The sequence below is a fragment of the Aspergillus ruber genome (genome assembly GCF_000600275.1).
Source record: "Aspergillus ruber CBS 135680 unplaced genomic scaffold scaffold00006, whole genome shotgun sequence".
Classification (NCBI taxonomy): domain Eukaryota; kingdom Fungi; phylum Ascomycota; class Eurotiomycetes; order Eurotiales; family Aspergillaceae; genus Aspergillus; species Aspergillus ruber.
This window is the reverse complement of record NW_024467302.1, coordinates 212,251-229,515: the sequence shown is the minus strand read 5'-3', so window position 1 is coordinate 229,515 and position 17,265 is coordinate 212,251. Positions and strand designations below refer to the sequence as shown.

Genomic DNA, 17,265 nt, shown 5'->3' with positions numbered 1-17,265 from the left:
TTGACCTTCGTTTTTTTTTTTTTTTTTTTTTTTTTTGTTTTTTGCGCTCTGATTTACTTGACACTCACTGCCCGGGGTTATGATACCAAGGTTATAATCATGGCAAAATATTGATTTTGATTCACCTAATTCGACGAAGATTTACAAGAAAGACAGAAAGACAGAAAGAAAGAAAAGATTGCGACACGAGCATGGAATTGACTGACATGATGTATGATATGGCTGGATGGAATGGAATATATATGTACCTATACGAGCTGGTGTGCATTGCACAACTAGGCTCTAGTGCTATTGTTTAATTGCTCAGTGTCACTATTATTTTGGGAATACCTTTTTTCCCATCTCCGTTTTCTTCTGTTAGACCTGTAGTTAAGAAGGGATGTAGGCATGAGGCTGGTGAAGAATGGTGTAGCAAAAAAGGGCGCTGTGAACCACAATGCTGACCTCTACCTGCCTGCAGTGAAAGTATATGATCAAAAGGTAAACAGATATCACCTCACATGATAATCTCAACCATAGTCAACTGCAATCGCTCACAAACGTATATAATTCCGGCACCGAGAACAACTGTTGCCCGAGGTTCTGGACGATTTGCACCTGATATCAGCAGTTGAAAAGGTGCTCTTTTCGATGTCGTCTCGAGCTCAATGTACTTTTAGAAAAATGACACTGAGTGACACTGAGCCAAGTGATTGCTTAAATCAGGAGCCGAGTCAATGTTGTTGACTTGAGTATCATTGACCCAAATCAGACTTCTCAATGCTGTTATGAAACATGAGTACGGCATGCTTGATTCCTTTTTTCTGTTTGGAATAGAGCCAGAATCCGCTCACACCCTAGATAGTCCAGCGCTGGCAGGCCCAGAGTTCTTTCTTTTTCCTCATGCTAGTATTTTACTAGATCGTTTACCAATAAATTCATATTGCTCGAGACTGCCGCAGCCTCAACAACACTAATCTCAACGATATCTTCGATCTCCAACCTTGCGAACGACAGGTGTGCGAATGAACATGTTTGTGGGTCATTATGCAAGTTCTTTTCTCGCATATCAAGGTGTTACAGCGTTGAAAGCCCACGAAATTACCATAAAATTACAATAGGAATCAGCGTTCGATGTACTTCTAGGTCTTAGTTAAAAGTGAATAGGCTATTCTACCCTGTCCACACAAAGGAGCTCGGCTGTATCAATATTGAACTTCAGATCAATATTGAAGCCTGAAGCATTTTGTATAGAGAATTATCCGCTCCTTGACGTCTCATTGAGTGCCAGATTCACTTCATACCGATCCTTTGTCAAGACTGTGATCGAGGCATGATTGTCACGGAACTGAAGGCGGCATTCAGAAATCCTGGTTGGTGGACGGAAAGCCCGATAGACCTGCTTTAGCTGGAAGATGCGGTTGAACGTGATATGACCACCTTTTCCAGTGGACGGCTTGCTCAGGATCGCACCTTGGATGAGATGAGAATGATGTGGTGTTGGGTTTGGGTTGTCGAAGCAGCTTAGTAGAAATTGTATAAGTTTAACTGCTGTTTGCTGGCAGCGGACCAACAAAATGGCGTGTTCGGATTTGGGGGTTAAATGGCATCAAGATGGTGAGCTGGCTCCAGGTTGGAACATCCAAGATTACACTGGAGACTAAGCCTTTTGCTGGAATATGGGCACAAATGTTTCCTCAAGAGGGCTTGTGCCACTGATACGGAGTCCAAAGGAGACAGGTTATCCAAGAATTTTGTTGAGAACATTGGCCCGAGAAGTCGAGCCCATCCAGCTAGGAAATGTGGCTATTTTACTATAATTAGCCTGTGCTTATTGATATGTAAGAACAAATCCATACCATTGACCCTTCCACTTATTTGATTAAATATCTCCCAAGAGATGGCAGTTGCATTGTTGCCTTTCTTGTGCGAGCGACAAGATGAAAAACATACAACACCGTCCCCTATTAAATACGCATCACAAAATGTCGTACTTCTCACATTCGTCCAGAAATTGGTCCAGCAGATTCAGTTTCGCTTCTCCGATATTGTCCGCGACATCACTACCAAGCATCCCCAGTGATGGTTCCAGCGTTGGATACTGCCGTGCTCGCCATCCCGGTTCAACTGTCTAGCCCTCGTCCGCCGATGATTTGTAGGATGGAAATCTTCCCGGCATTGAACTGTGAGATGCACCAATTGCCGTTTTATAAACCAGAACTGTCGGGTTGGCGGTCCGCTCCTCTGCCATTCCCTCTCAAACCGACCACTCAAGCGCTGACTGGTCCATACAATAACGAGGTAGCAGTGACCATAGAATTGAAGTATGCGCCATATTTTGACTTACTTCTACGTATCTGATTACTACCGGAATAACCCTTACTCGTGAATTTTTACCAGTATGGTGCTGGGATATTCACGTGGTTGAAGTTCTTGAAAGTTACTTGACTAAAGCGATGAAGTGCTAAATTTCTCCCAGATTGTGATGTTGCTGAATGGGCTGCGGTTGTCTATTATATGTGTGCCAATGATTGGCTCTACGAGTGACAGCCTTGCAGATAAGCGTAGCTGATTACTCCTCCTAGCACTCCATCTTCATGCCCAACGAACCGTCCTGGATATGACCTTGTCAAAGCTATAGATTCCATTCCCCTTGTGATCAATAGAAGGCCGAAATTTCTAAGCCCTAGAGATAAACCTACCAAGAACAGCTCACAATGTGCCCGAGGAGCCGAACTGATTTTGGGATCGCGATGATCTGCACCATTCCTCTCGAGGCTGACGCTGTTGAAGCACTTTTCGATGAAACCTACGACCGATTGGGCAATATTTACGGTAAACAATCCGGAGATGCGAACTCATATATAAATGGAAGGATTGGAGAGCATTATGTTGTTCTCTGCTACATGCCAGAAATGGGAAAAGGAAGCGCTGCAAGTGTGGCTTCGAGCCTCCAAGTCAGCTACACTGGAATCCAGCTTGCGCTGGTCGTTGGTATTTGTGAAGGGGCTCCATATCCATCTGACAATCAAAATATCTTTCTCGGCGATGTTATCATCAGCGACTATAGTTGAATACGATTTCGGCAGACAATATCCCGGTGGTTTCCAGCAAAAGACTGATATCAAGAAGATCGCAGACAGGGAAATTCAAAACCTCCTAGCAGGCTTGAAGGCTAGCCAAAATAATAACAAATTTAGAGACCAGATGCTGCAGCATCTTCTCGCGGTCCAGCAATCAGAGCCAAGATGGCAGTCTCCAGGCTGTACTAACGATGTTCTCTTTGAGGCGTCCTGCCAGGTGCTGTTGTGTCAATGGTAACTCGCCTGATTATATTTGTGAAGAGGCACTGGGGGAATCTTGCAATGGTCTTGGGTGTGATGAGAACCGAGTTAGTCGTCGCCGAGGTAGTGCAGACGCAGACAAAGCATCTGTACACATTGGAAAAGTCGCATCTGCCGACACAGTGATGAAATCTGGAGAGCAACGTGATCAAATTGTCAGAAAAGAGAAAGACATTGGCTTTGAGATGGAGGGGGCCAGAGTGTGGGACAATATTTTATGCATCATCATTAAAGGGGTGTGTGACTATGCGGACAGCCATAAAAGCAAGACATGGCAAGCTTATGCAGCAGCAGCGGGTGCTTCAGCCGCCAAAAATTTCTTGGAGTATTGGAGACCTATTCGCAGAAGGTTAGTCAGGGTACTTTGATCAAGTTTCATTATGCTAAACACAGTCTTTCAGTAGAGAGACAATGCCACTGGATGGTCCCATTCGGAAGAAATCTGCAGTTTGTGGGCCGGCAAGACGAGATCACCAAGCTTGAGGAATTAATAATGAACCAACATGGACCCACCAAGATCGCTATATCTGGGATAGGGAGGGTTGGGAAGACTCAAGTGGCGCTTGAGTTGGCTCATCATACGAAAGCTAGGGATGTTGAGTGCTCAATTTTCTGGATCCCTTGCACCAGTCCTGAGAGCGTTGAACAAGCCTACAGGAGTATCGCGCGGATAGTGGGGATCCAAGAGATGAAGCCTGCGGAGGAAAAAGACCAAGTCAAGACTTATCTCAGCCAAAGGAGGTCTGGGAAGTGGTTGCTTATTTTCGACAATGCAGACGATACGGACATGTGGATCAAGGGGAGCAACACTGTGCCAGCATTAAAGAACCTTCTCCCTCAAAACGACAACTGCCATATTATCTTTACACCTCGCAATAAAAAGCTAGCAGTGAAACTAGCGTCGCCTTATGTGATATCGATCTCTGAATTGGATAAGAACACTGGTGTGGAGATCCTGAAAAAGTCACTAATTCAAAAAGACTTGCTCGATGACAGAGACAGCTATTGCTCTTCTTAAACTGTTGACTTTTCTCCCTCTGGCCATTACTCAGGCGGCATCATATATCAATGAGAACAATATGGGGCTGGCCAACTATATCACACTTCTACAGGAACAGGAGACTGATGTTGTAGAGTTGCTAAGTGAGCATTTTGAGGATGAAGGACGATACAAAGATATTCAGAACCCAGTGGCCACCACCTGGTTGATATCTTTTCAGCAGATTCAGCGCTTGGACGACCTAGCAACGGGCTATCTATCATTCATGGCTTGCATAAATCCACGCAATATTCCTCAGTCATTTCTTCCCCAGCCCACATCTAAGAAGAGGAAAAGTGACGCCATTGGTCTCCTTAAGGCTTATTCTTTTGTTAGTGAGCAAGTTGGGGAGGGCTTGCTAAGTCTTCATCAGCTTGTGCATCTTGCAACTCGGAACTGGATGCGCAGGGAACAGCAGTTTGTCCTGCAAATGTTGAAAACAGCAGACTGATTAAATGTAATCTTTCCAAATAATAACCATAACAATCGAAATCTGTGGCGGGAATACCTGCCTCATGCTCTATTATTGATAGGAGAGAACGAGTTTCAGAAGCAGCAGGAGAAATACACTAACTTAGTCTAGAATGTTGGAATGTGCCTTGATAGTGATGGGAGATATAGTGAAGTGGGGCTACTGTCCACAAATATTATGAAAATACAACAAACAAAAAATGGCGACAAACATCTCTCTACTTTGATCAGCATGACCTTGGCAGCATCCACATATCGGAACCAGGGACGATGGAAGGAAGCAGAAGAGCTGGAGGTGCAGGTGATGGAGACCTGCAAGCGAGTGTTAGGGCCAGAGCATCCTGAGTGTCTGAACGACATGGGCAACCTTGCCTATACCTGGAAGTCCCTAGGAAAAGTCGAGGATGCCCTAATTTTGATAAAAAGTGTTATAAACTTCGCAGCAACCGGCTCAGTCCTAATCACCCAGTACCTTATCTTCCTCCGGGGCCCTAGCCAATGGCAACAAGTGGACAGATCCTCACTGAACGAGCCCCCACGAGCGCCTGATCAACTAGAAAGTAATCAACATTCTCTACACATCCAAGTGGATCATCTTCCGGCCGCATCTATCGCTGGTCATCCTGGTGACGAACGTGCATCTGAAACAGCTAAACCAGAGTCTATCAAAAACCGTAAACGACTTGTTTTAAGACGGTTTTTTTTTTTTTTTTTTTTTTGCAAAGGGTAACATATATCAGGCCAGAAGCATAAAGGCCACCATCTTGTAGGAATTCCTGCTCCCCAATAAATTCTGGCGTAGTCTCTCTTTGCCCATTTAACCGGAGCCAGAAGCCCCGGGTCCTGTGCAATACGAGTTCCAGATTTATGTAGTATTTATAATGATTTTTCTGTACCTCCTCAAAAACCCCCGTCGGAGCCCCAAAGTGCCTGCGGGGGCATTGGCGCTACCAGAAGCCTGTATTCGGTGTGTGCGACATTCGAGACAGCTTTTGATTCAAGCTTGGATTGATGACTCTTTCGTTATATTTGATTGATTTTTTACGCAACGTCTGCTCTCTTCGTTGACTGTCCTGGCAATTTCTGGAACAACATGCCGTGGTCCAAGACGTGGCCTCTTCAATTTTCGCCCAGCTATATGGTACAGAGCATATCACCCTCTTGTCTGGACATGCAAAGGTCTACCATCAAGACAAAATGCTACGACCGGCCCCGTTATCTGCCTGGCAGCGGGCGCTGTCTCCAAATTTAGACGTTCTATTCTACAATCCCTCTTCTTTGAAGATCATGGTAACTCATTTCTCGACATTTGAGAGGATTTGTCATTACTAATCTCTCATGCCACATGGTCAGTGTGTCATGAGTTGCTGGGCTGCTATCAATAGCCGCAGTCTGCTAACTCACGATCGTGTAGGCGAGTCTTCATCAACGTGCAGGCATTTTGTTGCGCCTAATGGCATTAGGCGGATCGATCACGTAAGGCGTTAGATCTTCGGGCCTAAACGGCTATGGAAAATCCCCTTTCAAGATGTTTCAGTCCTGCGGCTGTGGTATTCGCATGGTAAGGTCACGAAAGACGGGCTCTATGGAAACTAACGACTATGAAGGGTTCCGAATCGATGAGATTGAGGAAAAAGCCAAAAACTCAGTCACAAAGTTCAAGCCAAGCATCATCATGGTCAATGCCGGCTTCAATGATTGCCTGCGGAGCTTTTAGAAAACGCACAAGTGATTTGCTTGAATATCTCTGGCTAGCATCTCCCAAGTCAACCATTATCCTATCGACTTTAGTGGTCAACGCGGAACAGAGAGCGACTCAGGTTTTACACGTCAATGACCAAATCCAGGCATTGGCTGGGCAGAAGTCTGCCAGCCAGAATAAGGGTTGTGTTTGCGGACATGTCTACTAAAGAAGGGCCTGAGATTCGTGACCTTGTCAATGGCACGCACCCTGGCGATGTCGGATATAGAAAGATGGCCTGGATTTGATTCAATAACATCTAGCAGGTCGCGGTGAAAGGTTATTTCAAAATTCCGAGAATTAGATTCTATCCCGCCTTTTGCTATTTTTCATGGACACAACACTCACCAGTGAACAGCAATGGCTACCCAAAAAGCCGTCGCAATAACTGCTCCAACTAAGCAACTGTGGACCTCAACAGACTCATTCACAAAATACGCGACGGCTGCATCCTAGTAGAAGCCGCCAGCGTGGCCATGAACCCAACAGACTGGAAGTCTATCGAACGCAGGGCAGTCCCAGGTGTAACCTTAGGCTGCGACTACGCAAGTATTGTGCAGAATGTAGGGAAGACCAAAAAAAAAAAGAGTCCAAACCAGGAGATCAAGTCCGTGGGTTTGTCCATAATTACGCCGTCCAAATGGAAGATGGTGCATTCGTGGAGTACATTGTGGCAATTGGGGACTTACAACTTCGGATCCCGGACCATTAAAGTTTCCAGGAGGCTGCTACTTTGGGTCTGGATGCAATTGCCATGGAATAGGGGCTTCATTAGAGTCCGAAGTTGACCTATCCTACTTCTACGACCCAAACCGACGAAGTCACGCCGATTTTCATCTACAGCGGCTCAACCGCTACAGGGACCCTGGCAACTCAGTTCGCAAAATTATCCGGCTACAAGGCGATTACGACCCATTCACGACATAATGTCGTCCTTGCCAAAAGATTAGGAACCGACGAAGATTGCAAATACCGTGACCCAACTCCACTGCTATAATCAGGGAGCATACACAAAACCGTCTGAGACTCGTGTTCGATAGTCTCAACCTAATCCAGCCTGAAATACTGAGAGTAAGCGCTATAAACCGAAGGAGGCGACTATAGCGCTCTTTTTCCTGCTACCATTGAGTGTGAGAATGTAAAACGTCGGTTCAAGGTGGCTTATACAGCTTTCAGAAAGAGATTTCAGTTCGGTGGTAGGGCATTCTTTCCAGCACCGTAGACAGGGAGCTTGCGGAGGATACCCACATTATAGTTGAAAGGCTTCTTGAAGAAGAGGTTGGGTGCCCATCCCCCTAGGGTCTGCCTTGGCGGGTTGAGCGGTGTTTCGGAGGGTTTGGGATTGATGAAGGAAGGCAAGGTTAGCAGGGAGAAGCTTGCGTATAACGCTGCAGGGACCCTGTAATTATATTTCTGTACCGATTCTAGTGATTTTATATCACGGTTCGCCGAAAGGGTCAATGCATACCAGGGGTACAAATCCGAGATAACTACGTTTCCTCATACGAACATCTCCTGAGATTTCTTTCCCTACGGGCAGTATGGCTCGGTGAGGCGCTGTCGGAATTAAGCCGGAGGTGACACATGTACGATGCTGACAGCCCCATTTGGTAACAGGAGAAATAGGTGTGTTACACAAAAGCAATGCCCGCAAGGATATAAATTCAACTCAGTCCACGATGCTCTATCGCTTGGAACCAGAACACTGCCAATGCGAAGATGGTCTCCTTCAAAGTAAACCAATCCAGAATTAAGCTGCGCTGCATTGCCATTCTAACTTGACCAGGAATTTTACAACACCATCGACAATCAATTGCACGGCACAGAGCACGCCCGTTCTGCCATCAACCCTACCAGCAACCAGCCGAACCCTCCAGTCCCTGTGTCCGGCAAGCATGACCTAGATACAGCGGTCGATGCTGCACGACGCGCATTCAAGAGATGGTCCCAGGTTCCTATTGAAGATCGAAAATCTACTATATACGCATACATATCTGGCCTCGAGACAAACAAGCATGTCTTCGCTGAATTTTTATCGCGTGAACAAGGGAAGCCCTTGAGCCATGCTATGATAGAAATTGAAAGCACCATAGGTCTTTCCAGAGGCATTATCAGTGTCGATATTCCCGAGAACATTTTTGAAGACACCCCGAGACGAAAGATTATTCAACGCTACATACCCATAGGCGTTGTCGGCGCTATTGCACCTTGGAATTATCCAGTTTTGCTCTCAATGAGCAAAATAATCGCTGCAGTATATACTGGTAACACAGTCATCCTCAAGCCGTCCCCGTATACACCATACACTGGTTTGAAGCTGGCTGAACTGGCGATGGATTCCTTCCCTCCGGGGGTAGTGCAGGCTTTGAGTGGCGATGATTCCCTGGGACCGATGATGACAGAGCATTCAGGGATTGATAAAATCAGCTTTACTGGGTCTATTAGCACAGGGAAGAAGGTTATGGCTAGTTGTGCGAAGACACTTAAGCGGGTTACTTTGGAGCTGGGTGGAAACGATCCGGCGATTATTTGCAGCGATGTGGATATCGATGCTGTTGTCCCCAAGGCCAGTATCAAATTCGTTCCAACTTGATGAAACGATCTAACGTGTGATATAGATTGGCACTTGCGCATTCCTCTGCTCAGGACAACGATGTATGGCAATAAAACGACTGTACGTCCACAAAGACATTTACGATACCTTCAGAGACAAATTCATCTCTTTCGTCCAATCTCTCAAGATCGGAGACGGCACTAACCCAGATCCGGATGTATTCTTCGGACCCCTGCAAAACAAAATGCAGTATGAGCGAGCCCAGGACATCCTCGCATCAGTCAACTCAGAAAATCTAACTCCCGCTCTAATTGGCGGGCCAACCGAATCTCCCGGTTTTTTCTTCGCCCCCGTCATTGTCGACAACCCACCCGACGACTCAAGAGCCGTAACAGAAGAACCTTTCGCTCCAATCCTCCCTCTGCTAAAGTGGTCCGAGTCTGACACCGTCAGCGTGATCAATCGTGCGAATAACACCGATATGGGGTTGGGTGCCTCGGTTTGGAGTAAAGACGTTGAGAAAGCAACTGCTATGGCGAGCCAATTGGAAGCTGGGACTGTATGGGTGAATACCCATTTTGAATTGGGGCCGACTGTCCCGTTTGGCGGCCATAAGTGTAGCGGGATTGGCGTTGAATATGGCCTGGCTGGGTTGACTGGATATTGTAATTCGCAGTCATTATGGGTTAGAAGGGATGCTGCGAGGTAATATGGGGTATAATCTAAAAGTCTCAAACCGCGATCTTCAGACCAATCCATTACTGCTCCTATGTTAAAGACGAACGGCACAGACCACTGCTATCTCACTTCCGGAATCGGGAGTTTATCGGAAATGATGGAGCGATAAATAGAAATATTTCAGATAATCGCCCGGGAGCTTAATTTGACAGCCCCCCGAAGTATTCGGCGAAATGGTTGACGTGCTATTTACACGTCCACATATCTCACATGCGCTCTTGTTGGCTTTTAATGCCTCAGTTTATTCCCCGGGGTACTTAAAGTGCAATCGATTTGTAAATGACAAGTCTGGCCACCGCGAGCCAGTTCGCCGAACGTTGGCCGAGGGATCGCCGCCATGCATACATACGAGTCATCTCAACGAACGGACGCGCGATATTCGGAAGCCCGGCAGGAAAATTTTAAAGACTCGTTCGAGAGACTGATAAACAAGTAATTGGAACCCGATGCCACCGATGTAAATAAAAGGTTTCAAGTGCCCGCTGGAACGATCTATGAAACTCCGATAACTTCAACTTGAGACGTCACTCGATTCAACCATTACTTTAGTCTTATTGCTACATTATACCCACATATTTAAACCTTCCTACTGGCCTCTATATGCATCCTCTTTTATCAGTTGTCTCCACAGTATATACAATGTCCGATCCCGATATCTATGTCCCCTCACAAACCGAAAAGGGACCACTACATGCCCGAGATGTCGAACAAGCCCGGATGCCCTGCTTCCTGGGACTGGACTATCCAGATGACAGTAAGTATATAACATATTTCAAGACCGGCAGCAGATAACTAACTAATTAGACGGCCACCTCCCGGAAACATGCCCCCTCTGCTTCGACGACATGACCCACGACTCGATATTCCGACGTCTCCCCTGCAACCATCTCATTCATAAACAATGCATAGACAAATGGCTCTGTACAAAAGACGGGAGTTGTCCGTTTTGCCGAGAGACATTCTACCACTTACGCAGGCCGATTGTGGTTCGGGAGTCGTTGCCGGAGCCTATAGAAGATGAGGATAAGGATGAGTTGGAGGTGGGGAGGGCTGCGTTTGTGCTTTGGTGGAAAAAGATGCTGTGTTTAGTATAATTTTTTGCAATTTTGTAATTAGCGAAAGTTGACGGATGCTCCGGTCAACGACTATGATACCCTGCAAGTCCGATGTTTGGAAGGATTGTCCATAATCACAAATATTCTCTTTTTCAGCTGATTCTATGCAATGTGCTACATAGGAAACCATTGGATTGAAATCATGCTTAGGTCTGCAGCAGTAGAAAATTACACGGTGCATCGTGACTGCCTGTTGATTTGGAATCTTTGAGGATATGTCTAACGATGATGTCCGAGGGTCTGGACGTCAAAGAAATCGAAAAGACTTGATGTATCCGTCCAATTGACTAGCCTTCTCTTCTCCCCCTTCCGGAAAGAGGGTGTGTACCATTCATTTACTATTAAGTAGATGAAGCCAACGTCTAGCTATTTTCCTCTTCCCTTCCCCTTTTCTACTAATTAAATTTCTCCATCGTTCCAATTTAATCCGATAAGCTGTCCCTTGGTCCCTGTAAGTTTATCCCATGCAGCCAAGCCTCTGTGGTTGTCTTTGTCTGGTGCTTATCATGTACTTCAGCCTTGTTTGAATTTAGGACTCAAACAACGCCCCTATCACCTCGAGATGTAAGCCGCAGGATCGTTAATTCTTCTTTCTTGCTGGGTTGATGTTCTTCCCTTCGTCGTTCTGTTTTCAACAACGCAACATGGCTTGGTTTCTATTGAATTTACGATGCTCTGCGCCGATTATCAGGATCTCAACCCTCCTGGCAGCTCTTGGTTCTGCAATTGGGCACCATCTTTTCTAAAATAACCCCAACGGTAAACCGATCCTCGACAACGGCCCCTTGTCCTCGATAGCTTCCTCTTACAGTATCTCAGACCAGCAGTTCAGCGTCTCAATTGGTACTCTATTTGTATTGCTCGTCAAGTCTCTTCTTGGAATTGCCGTCTCAACCGTCTTTGATCAATTCGCATGGAAGGCAATCAAAGGTCGCGTGAGAAGCATCGGTATAATTGACGACCTTTTCTCTGTTCTGAAGAATAGATCCGTGGTGCTCGATTATGTTATATGGTGGTATTATCCGCTCAGCATGCTGCTTGCTTGCATTGCATGGCTTCTACCGGTGGCGACTGTTATTACTCCTGCCGCATGACACCCTTTTCGAATGCTACGCTCACGAGAGTTCCCCGTGTTGATTTTCGGCAATTCAAGTTTGCTACCATTTTCGATCACGCCAATATTCCCCATTTCGTGTATGAGGCTAGCAAACCTTAAGTTCAACGTATCCTGGTCAATACAGCCGTCCAGGGGACTATTATGTCAACCAAACCTCCTTCAATCAGCTCGTCGTGGGTACTGGAATTTTATGGCCCCGCAATGAAATGTGAGCATGCCGATGACGATGTCCACCGTGATATTACACAGAATGTGCTGTCTGCAATACTCAATATCAGCACCGTAGGTGTTGATGATCGAAAAGACCTGGCTTGCGTGGCCTTCACTTTTGGGTACCTGGCATGGCCAGCCAACGCTAATTTCAAGAATAAAACTCTACCGTTTGAGAAGCACAACGGAGATAATACATATAGTTTACGCATCAACAGAGGCAACCTCACTGGGCTGCCCGAGACCGATGAGCGCTCAACCAACCCTATGTCCATGTTCATAGCGACATTTCCTCATATGGCGGAACAGGGCGACTGTACAGAGAAAGTAAATGAGCGAGAAGGCACTAAATGCGGTGGTTCTAAGCTGTAAACTGTACAACGCATCTTATGAGGCCAATTTTACCTCCGCCAATGGCCAGCAAGATATTCGGATACCACATATCCAAGCATTGAACGAAGTGATGTCCGTCGACATGTCACACTTGACCAACATAGAAAACTCTTCAACGCATGATTTTGACCAAATGGAGAGATATTCTTACATGTCCATCATAGACGAACTTGGAGACTTTTTTTCTGGAGATGTACACCAGAAAACCACGGCTCCTGCAGCACCAAATTCTCCACCATCCTCCAAACAACCCGGACCGCCAGTATATCGACAGTCTTCAACACAGAAGACGTCAAGGGGTTGGATCCTCTTCTGGACCATATCACCGATGCAGATATCTCTTTCAAGGATAGATGGCGCCCAGGGCCGGAGCCCCGGTAAGGGGGTTTTCAATGTCGATTAATTGGAAGTGCCTTTGACACCACAGACACCAAGACTGCTGAAGTCGCCGGAGTTGTACGAGGAGGTGGGATTGGGTTTGAACCAGCGATTGGGACCTTCGGGTTGGTTTAATGGTGGTGCGAGACGGGATACTAGGTATCATGAGGTTGATCAGTAGTTGGTAATATGTAAGTTGGTTTGTAGATACTGCTAGGTTATATAGGAGAATTACAGTAATCTAATTTCTTTCATCGCTATTCTTCTGCAGATTATGAGATGACGGGGACATTACAACACTTCCAAGTCATCCTGTGCTTTCCGGCAACATCGTGATTCTTCCAGTTTCTCGGACTTCTATCGTTCATGAATTGGCCTAAAGGGCTGTGTGCTTCGTGAGCCGGGTCCAATCTAGGTATTTTGGCAGAATCCAGAAATGATTCTTGGCGAGGCCAGTGGGATGGCCCATGTCGGTTATGTACTTGCTGTATCCATGCCAGACCTGGCTTTTTAAGAAAAAAGATATGGAAGGCTTCCAAGTATGGCCAAATCCTAGTGTTTATCATCCTTCAAATGAGACCTTTCGAACAATCTCCATCCTGCTGATGACTTATGACCATAATCTGTAGATGAATCGATCTAGAAAGGTGAAGCCGTTCACATCCATTTGTCTAGGCTGTTTGCCTATTGACCATCTGGTCAAGCTGATCACACTTGGAAGGATTCCTATAGAGGAGCGGGCCCGAAGATATTAAATCGTCTGCAGTTGAGCATGAAAACAACGTAGCCGTCACTGTTACTCAAGATATTTCCAGGCATCATAATCTCAAGGCCATCTATTCCCAGCACGCCTGCTCAACAAGGTATCAAGATTAAGCCAATGGTTAGCCACTTCCCATTCTCAACAATCTGGTTGTGCTTTTCATCAAGCCTCTTTCCCCCATTGGCTGACGGTCTGACTGGTGTTGAATATATGGACAGTCCTTCAAGGTATTGGCATCTAACAATCTCAGCAATCCCTTCTCGTAATTGATTGCAGGACTCTTCATAATTTCGGCCACCGTGGTGTTGAGGTATTCATCACGATGTATATGCTCAGCCACAAATCCAGGCAGCCACCAGCCACACCCCACTTGTCGTGGGGCCATGACGTAGAATATTTTCTCGGAGAGAAAACACAGGTCGGTATACTTGATATTGACTGGTTACTGCAGTTTATATCCGAAACACTGTGTAATGGAATCCACTGCGGGAATTGAATGAAGCAATCAGTGGGGTTCCGAGTTGCTTCGTGGCTGCTGCTCACTTGCCGATAATCAAGGCTAAGCTTTGAAGCCAAGTCTGGACCGGAGGGGCCGGTTCAGCTGAATACAAGTATAGACTGAGGGGTCTCTCATAACCCCTCGATCTCTCCTCCATTCTCTCATACAGATTTCTATCCTTACAGTGCACAATGGTTCATCTCGCTCAGATCAAGAAAAACCAGCCCTCTGACCAGGACGCTGCCGACCGGTTGGCGGCCGTTCAGCTCGATACTCCCGTGCAGGATGGAGACAATTACGCGTCCAGTGTGTATGGCAGCCGGTTTGCTGTTCAGCAGATGCCCGGTGTGGAGATGCCAGAGCGAGAGATGCCTCGTGATGTCGCTTATCGGTTGATCAAGGACGAATTGAGTCTGGATGGTAATCCGATGCTCAAGTATGTTAGCCCCTGAGGACGATTGAGAATTGGGCTAATAAAGTAGCCTGGCGAGTTTCGTCACCACGTACATGGTATGTTCCAGTGGGATTGTCCTGGATATGGGGAATGGCTGACAGAAACAGGAAGATGAAGTCGAAAAACTCATGTCGGAGTCCTTCAGCAAGAACTTTATCGACTACGAGGAATACCCCCAGTCTGCTGAGATCCAGAACCGTTGCGTCAACATGATCGCCCGGATGTTCAATGCCCCCGTCACCAGTGAGAGTGAGCATCCAATGGGTACCTCGACAATCGGATCCTCCGAGGCCATCATGCTGGGCACGTTGGCCATGAAGAAGGCCTGGCAGAACAAGCGGAAGGCCGAGGGTAAGGACACTAGTAAGCCCAACATTGTCATGAACAGTGCCGTTCAGGTCTGCTGGGAAAAGGCCGCCCGCTACTTTGACATTGAGGAGCGCTATGTGTACTGTACCGAGGAGCGCTACGTCATCGACCCCCAACAGGCTGTGGATCTCGTTGACGAGAACACCATTGGTATCTGTGCCATCATGGGCACCACCTACACTGGTGAGTATGAGGATGTCAAGGGCATCAACGATCTCCTGATCGAGCGCGGCCTGGACACCCCTATTCATGTCGACGCGGCCAGCGGTGGCTTCGTCGCTCCCTTCGTCAAGCCGGACCTGGTCTGGGACTTCCGTCTGGAACGCGTCGTCTCGATCAACGTTTCCGGCCACAAGTACGGTCTGGTCTACCCCGGTGTCGGCTGGGTCATCTGGCGTTCGCCGGAATACCTCCCCCAAGAGCTGATCTTTAACATCAACTACCTGGGTGCGGAGCAGGCCAGTTTCACCCTGAACTTCTCCAAGGGTGCTTCGCAGGTCATCGGCCAGTACTACCAGATGATCCGTCTGGGTAAGCACGGCTACCGGTCTATCATGCTCAACATCACCAAGATCGCGGACTTCCTTGCCGCGCGTTTGGAAGAGCAAGGGTTCAAAATCATCAGCCAGCGTAGTGGCAACGGACTGCCCGTCGTGGCATTCTGTCTGCCCTCGGACCGCTCTGGCTTCTATGATGAGTTTGCCCTGGCTCACCAGCTGCGCGAACGGGGATGGATTGTGCCGGCGTACACGATGGCGCCGAACAGCAATAAGCTCAAGTTGATGCGTGTGGTCGTCCGCGAGGACTTCACCATGGGACGGTGCCAGGCGCTGTTGACGGACATCCAGTTGGGTATGAAGACGTTGCAGGAGATGGACGAGAAGATGTTGGACAAGTACACTTCGTATGTTCCCTTTAGTACGGTAAACTGTCTCGGCGCTAACATAAACAGGTATATCCGGACCAACTCGCACAAGTCGCAGCATAACCACCCGGAATACAAGGGCGAGAAGCACTCGTTGCAGGGTCAGACGGGCAAGACTCACGGGGTGTGCTAGAGGACAGCTTTTAAATAGTTAAAAACTTAGCTAGCGAGGCGTACTCGTAAAAGGAATATACTTTCAGCCTCGGCCATCGCCACTATATTTATATCTTTTGAGCATTTGTGATTGTGTCTGATATAATTGTCTGATCGTCGTGTATTATTTATCATCGCTCCGTCCTCTCCCCGTGCACTCATTCTTCGTCCACTTTCTCTTCTCTTTCCCTCCTCAACATGCCATTCTTCTGGAGGAAAAAAAACCAGTTCAAACCGTCTGCCCGGAACTATCACTCAGTAGAGCAACTGTCAACCTATCCCCCCCATCAAAACAACGACAGCATTCACTCTGGGTCTTCCATTCCCGACTTCCATCGTTCTTCCGACCTCCGTGGTGGTGATCCCCGCACCGACCGTCAACCCGACCGACAACAACGGTCCCTCCATCGACCATCTCAATCCCAATCTCACTCCCAGGCACAAGCTTCCCAGGAGCCAATCCCAGAACCTGCCTCCATTCGGCGTACTCAAACCGCTCATCTCTTCCAGGACCCCGAACCAGTACGCTCCTCTTCTACCATCTACACTACGATTCAATGCTGACCCGACCAGCGCCCCGGCGACCAAGAAGACCGGCGCAAGCTGCAAAAGCACCAGACAACGAAGAAACCCCCGTCCACCTCGTCCTCCCCTCCCTCGTCCACCGCGAACAACATCCCTGGTTTTCTGGGCCGTACCCTGTCCAAGTCGCACCGCCCGCGGCCCACGACAACAACCGCCCCCAAAGCAGCGCGACGATCAGCGCCTAAAGACGATGTGTCATTGAATTCTCAATCAATCCCGGAGATTTCGACGCCAGAAACCGATTCGCACTCGCAACAGCTAGCCACAGCCACACGGGAGAGTGATACTACATCTGTTCAACATCGGACCAGCACGAGCACCGCCGACTCGGACAAACTACAAGTACACACTAGCAATCACGGTTCGAGCCAGACGCAAACACCAACACAAACACCGTATCAGTCGATACGGCCACCCTCTCAGTTGTCTCTAGCGACC

The 17,265-nt window shown here is 47.4% G+C and overlaps 8 protein-coding genes across 8 annotated transcripts; all 8 read left to right on the top strand.

Annotated features, from left to right (window-relative positions):
- Positions 1–2,696: 2,696 nt before the first annotated feature.
- EURHEDRAFT_551243 (purine and uridine phosphorylase) lies at positions 2,697–5,623 on the top strand (the record flags this gene model as incomplete). The annotated part of the gene is made up of 7 exons (XM_040787533.1): positions 2,697–3,029; positions 3,091–3,233; positions 3,280–3,672; positions 3,717–4,267; positions 4,320–4,693; positions 4,946–5,393; positions 5,574–5,623. 7 exons carry the CDS (start codon positions 2,697–2,699, stop codon positions 5,621–5,623), a joined length of 2,292 nt encoding a protein of 763 aa, XP_040640813.1.
- A 645-nt stretch (positions 5,624–6,268) lies between these two features.
- EURHEDRAFT_551241 (uncharacterized protein) lies at positions 6,269–6,871 on the top strand. Its single transcript, XM_040787532.1, has one exon. It carries the CDS (start codon positions 6,435–6,437, stop codon positions 6,741–6,743), a length of 309 nt encoding a protein of 102 aa, XP_040640812.1. The 5' UTR covers positions 6,269–6,434; the 3' UTR covers positions 6,744–6,871.
- Positions 6,773–7,979, top strand: EURHEDRAFT_513718 (uncharacterized protein; the record flags this gene model as incomplete). The annotated part of the gene is made up of 6 exons (XM_040786198.1): positions 6,773–6,846; positions 6,996–7,137; positions 7,164–7,244; positions 7,350–7,548; positions 7,666–7,792; positions 7,853–7,979. 6 exons carry the CDS (start codon positions 6,773–6,775, stop codon positions 7,977–7,979), a joined length of 750 nt encoding a protein of 249 aa, XP_040640811.1.
- A 314-nt stretch (positions 7,980–8,293) lies between these two features.
- EURHEDRAFT_513717 (aldehyde dehydrogenase family protein) lies at positions 8,294–9,837 on the top strand (the record flags this gene model as incomplete). The annotated part of the gene is made up of 3 exons (XM_040786197.1): positions 8,294–8,308; positions 8,361–9,140; positions 9,193–9,837. 3 exons carry the CDS (start codon positions 8,294–8,296, stop codon positions 9,835–9,837), a joined length of 1,440 nt encoding a protein of 479 aa, XP_040640810.1.
- Positions 9,838–10,505: 668 nt separating this feature from the next.
- On the top strand, positions 10,506–10,960 carry EURHEDRAFT_375718 (uncharacterized protein; the record flags this gene model as incomplete). Its single annotated transcript, XM_040778772.1, has 2 exons — positions 10,506–10,620; positions 10,671–10,960. 2 exons carry the CDS (start codon positions 10,506–10,508, stop codon positions 10,958–10,960), a joined length of 405 nt encoding a protein of 134 aa, XP_040640809.1.
- A 1,648-nt stretch (positions 10,961–12,608) lies between these two features.
- EURHEDRAFT_410161 (uncharacterized protein) lies at positions 12,609–13,582 on the top strand. The gene is made up of 2 exons (XM_040781300.1): positions 12,609–13,234; positions 13,315–13,582. The coding sequence occupies exon 1, from the start codon at positions 12,640–12,642 to the stop codon at positions 13,102–13,104; it is 465 nt and encodes a 154-aa protein (XP_040640808.1). The 5' UTR covers positions 12,609–12,639; the 3' UTR covers positions 13,105–13,234; positions 13,315–13,582.
- A 905-nt stretch (positions 13,583–14,487) lies between these two features.
- Positions 14,488–16,305, top strand: EURHEDRAFT_410158 (glutamate decarboxylase). Its single transcript, XM_040781299.1, has 4 exons — positions 14,488–14,777; positions 14,824–14,851; positions 14,903–16,068; positions 16,117–16,305. The coding sequence occupies exons 1-4, from the start codon at positions 14,533–14,535 to the stop codon at positions 16,220–16,222; spliced, it is 1,545 nt and encodes a 514-aa protein (XP_040640807.1). The 5' UTR covers positions 14,488–14,532; the 3' UTR covers positions 16,223–16,305.
- Positions 16,251–17,256, top strand: EURHEDRAFT_319681 (uncharacterized protein). The gene is made up of 2 exons (XM_040778331.1): positions 16,251–16,764; positions 16,832–17,256. Exons 1-2 carry the CDS (start codon positions 16,441–16,443, stop codon positions 17,027–17,029), a joined length of 522 nt encoding a protein of 173 aa, XP_040640806.1. The 5' UTR covers positions 16,251–16,440; the 3' UTR covers positions 17,030–17,256.
- The last annotated feature ends 9 nt before the right edge of the window (positions 17,257–17,265 follow it).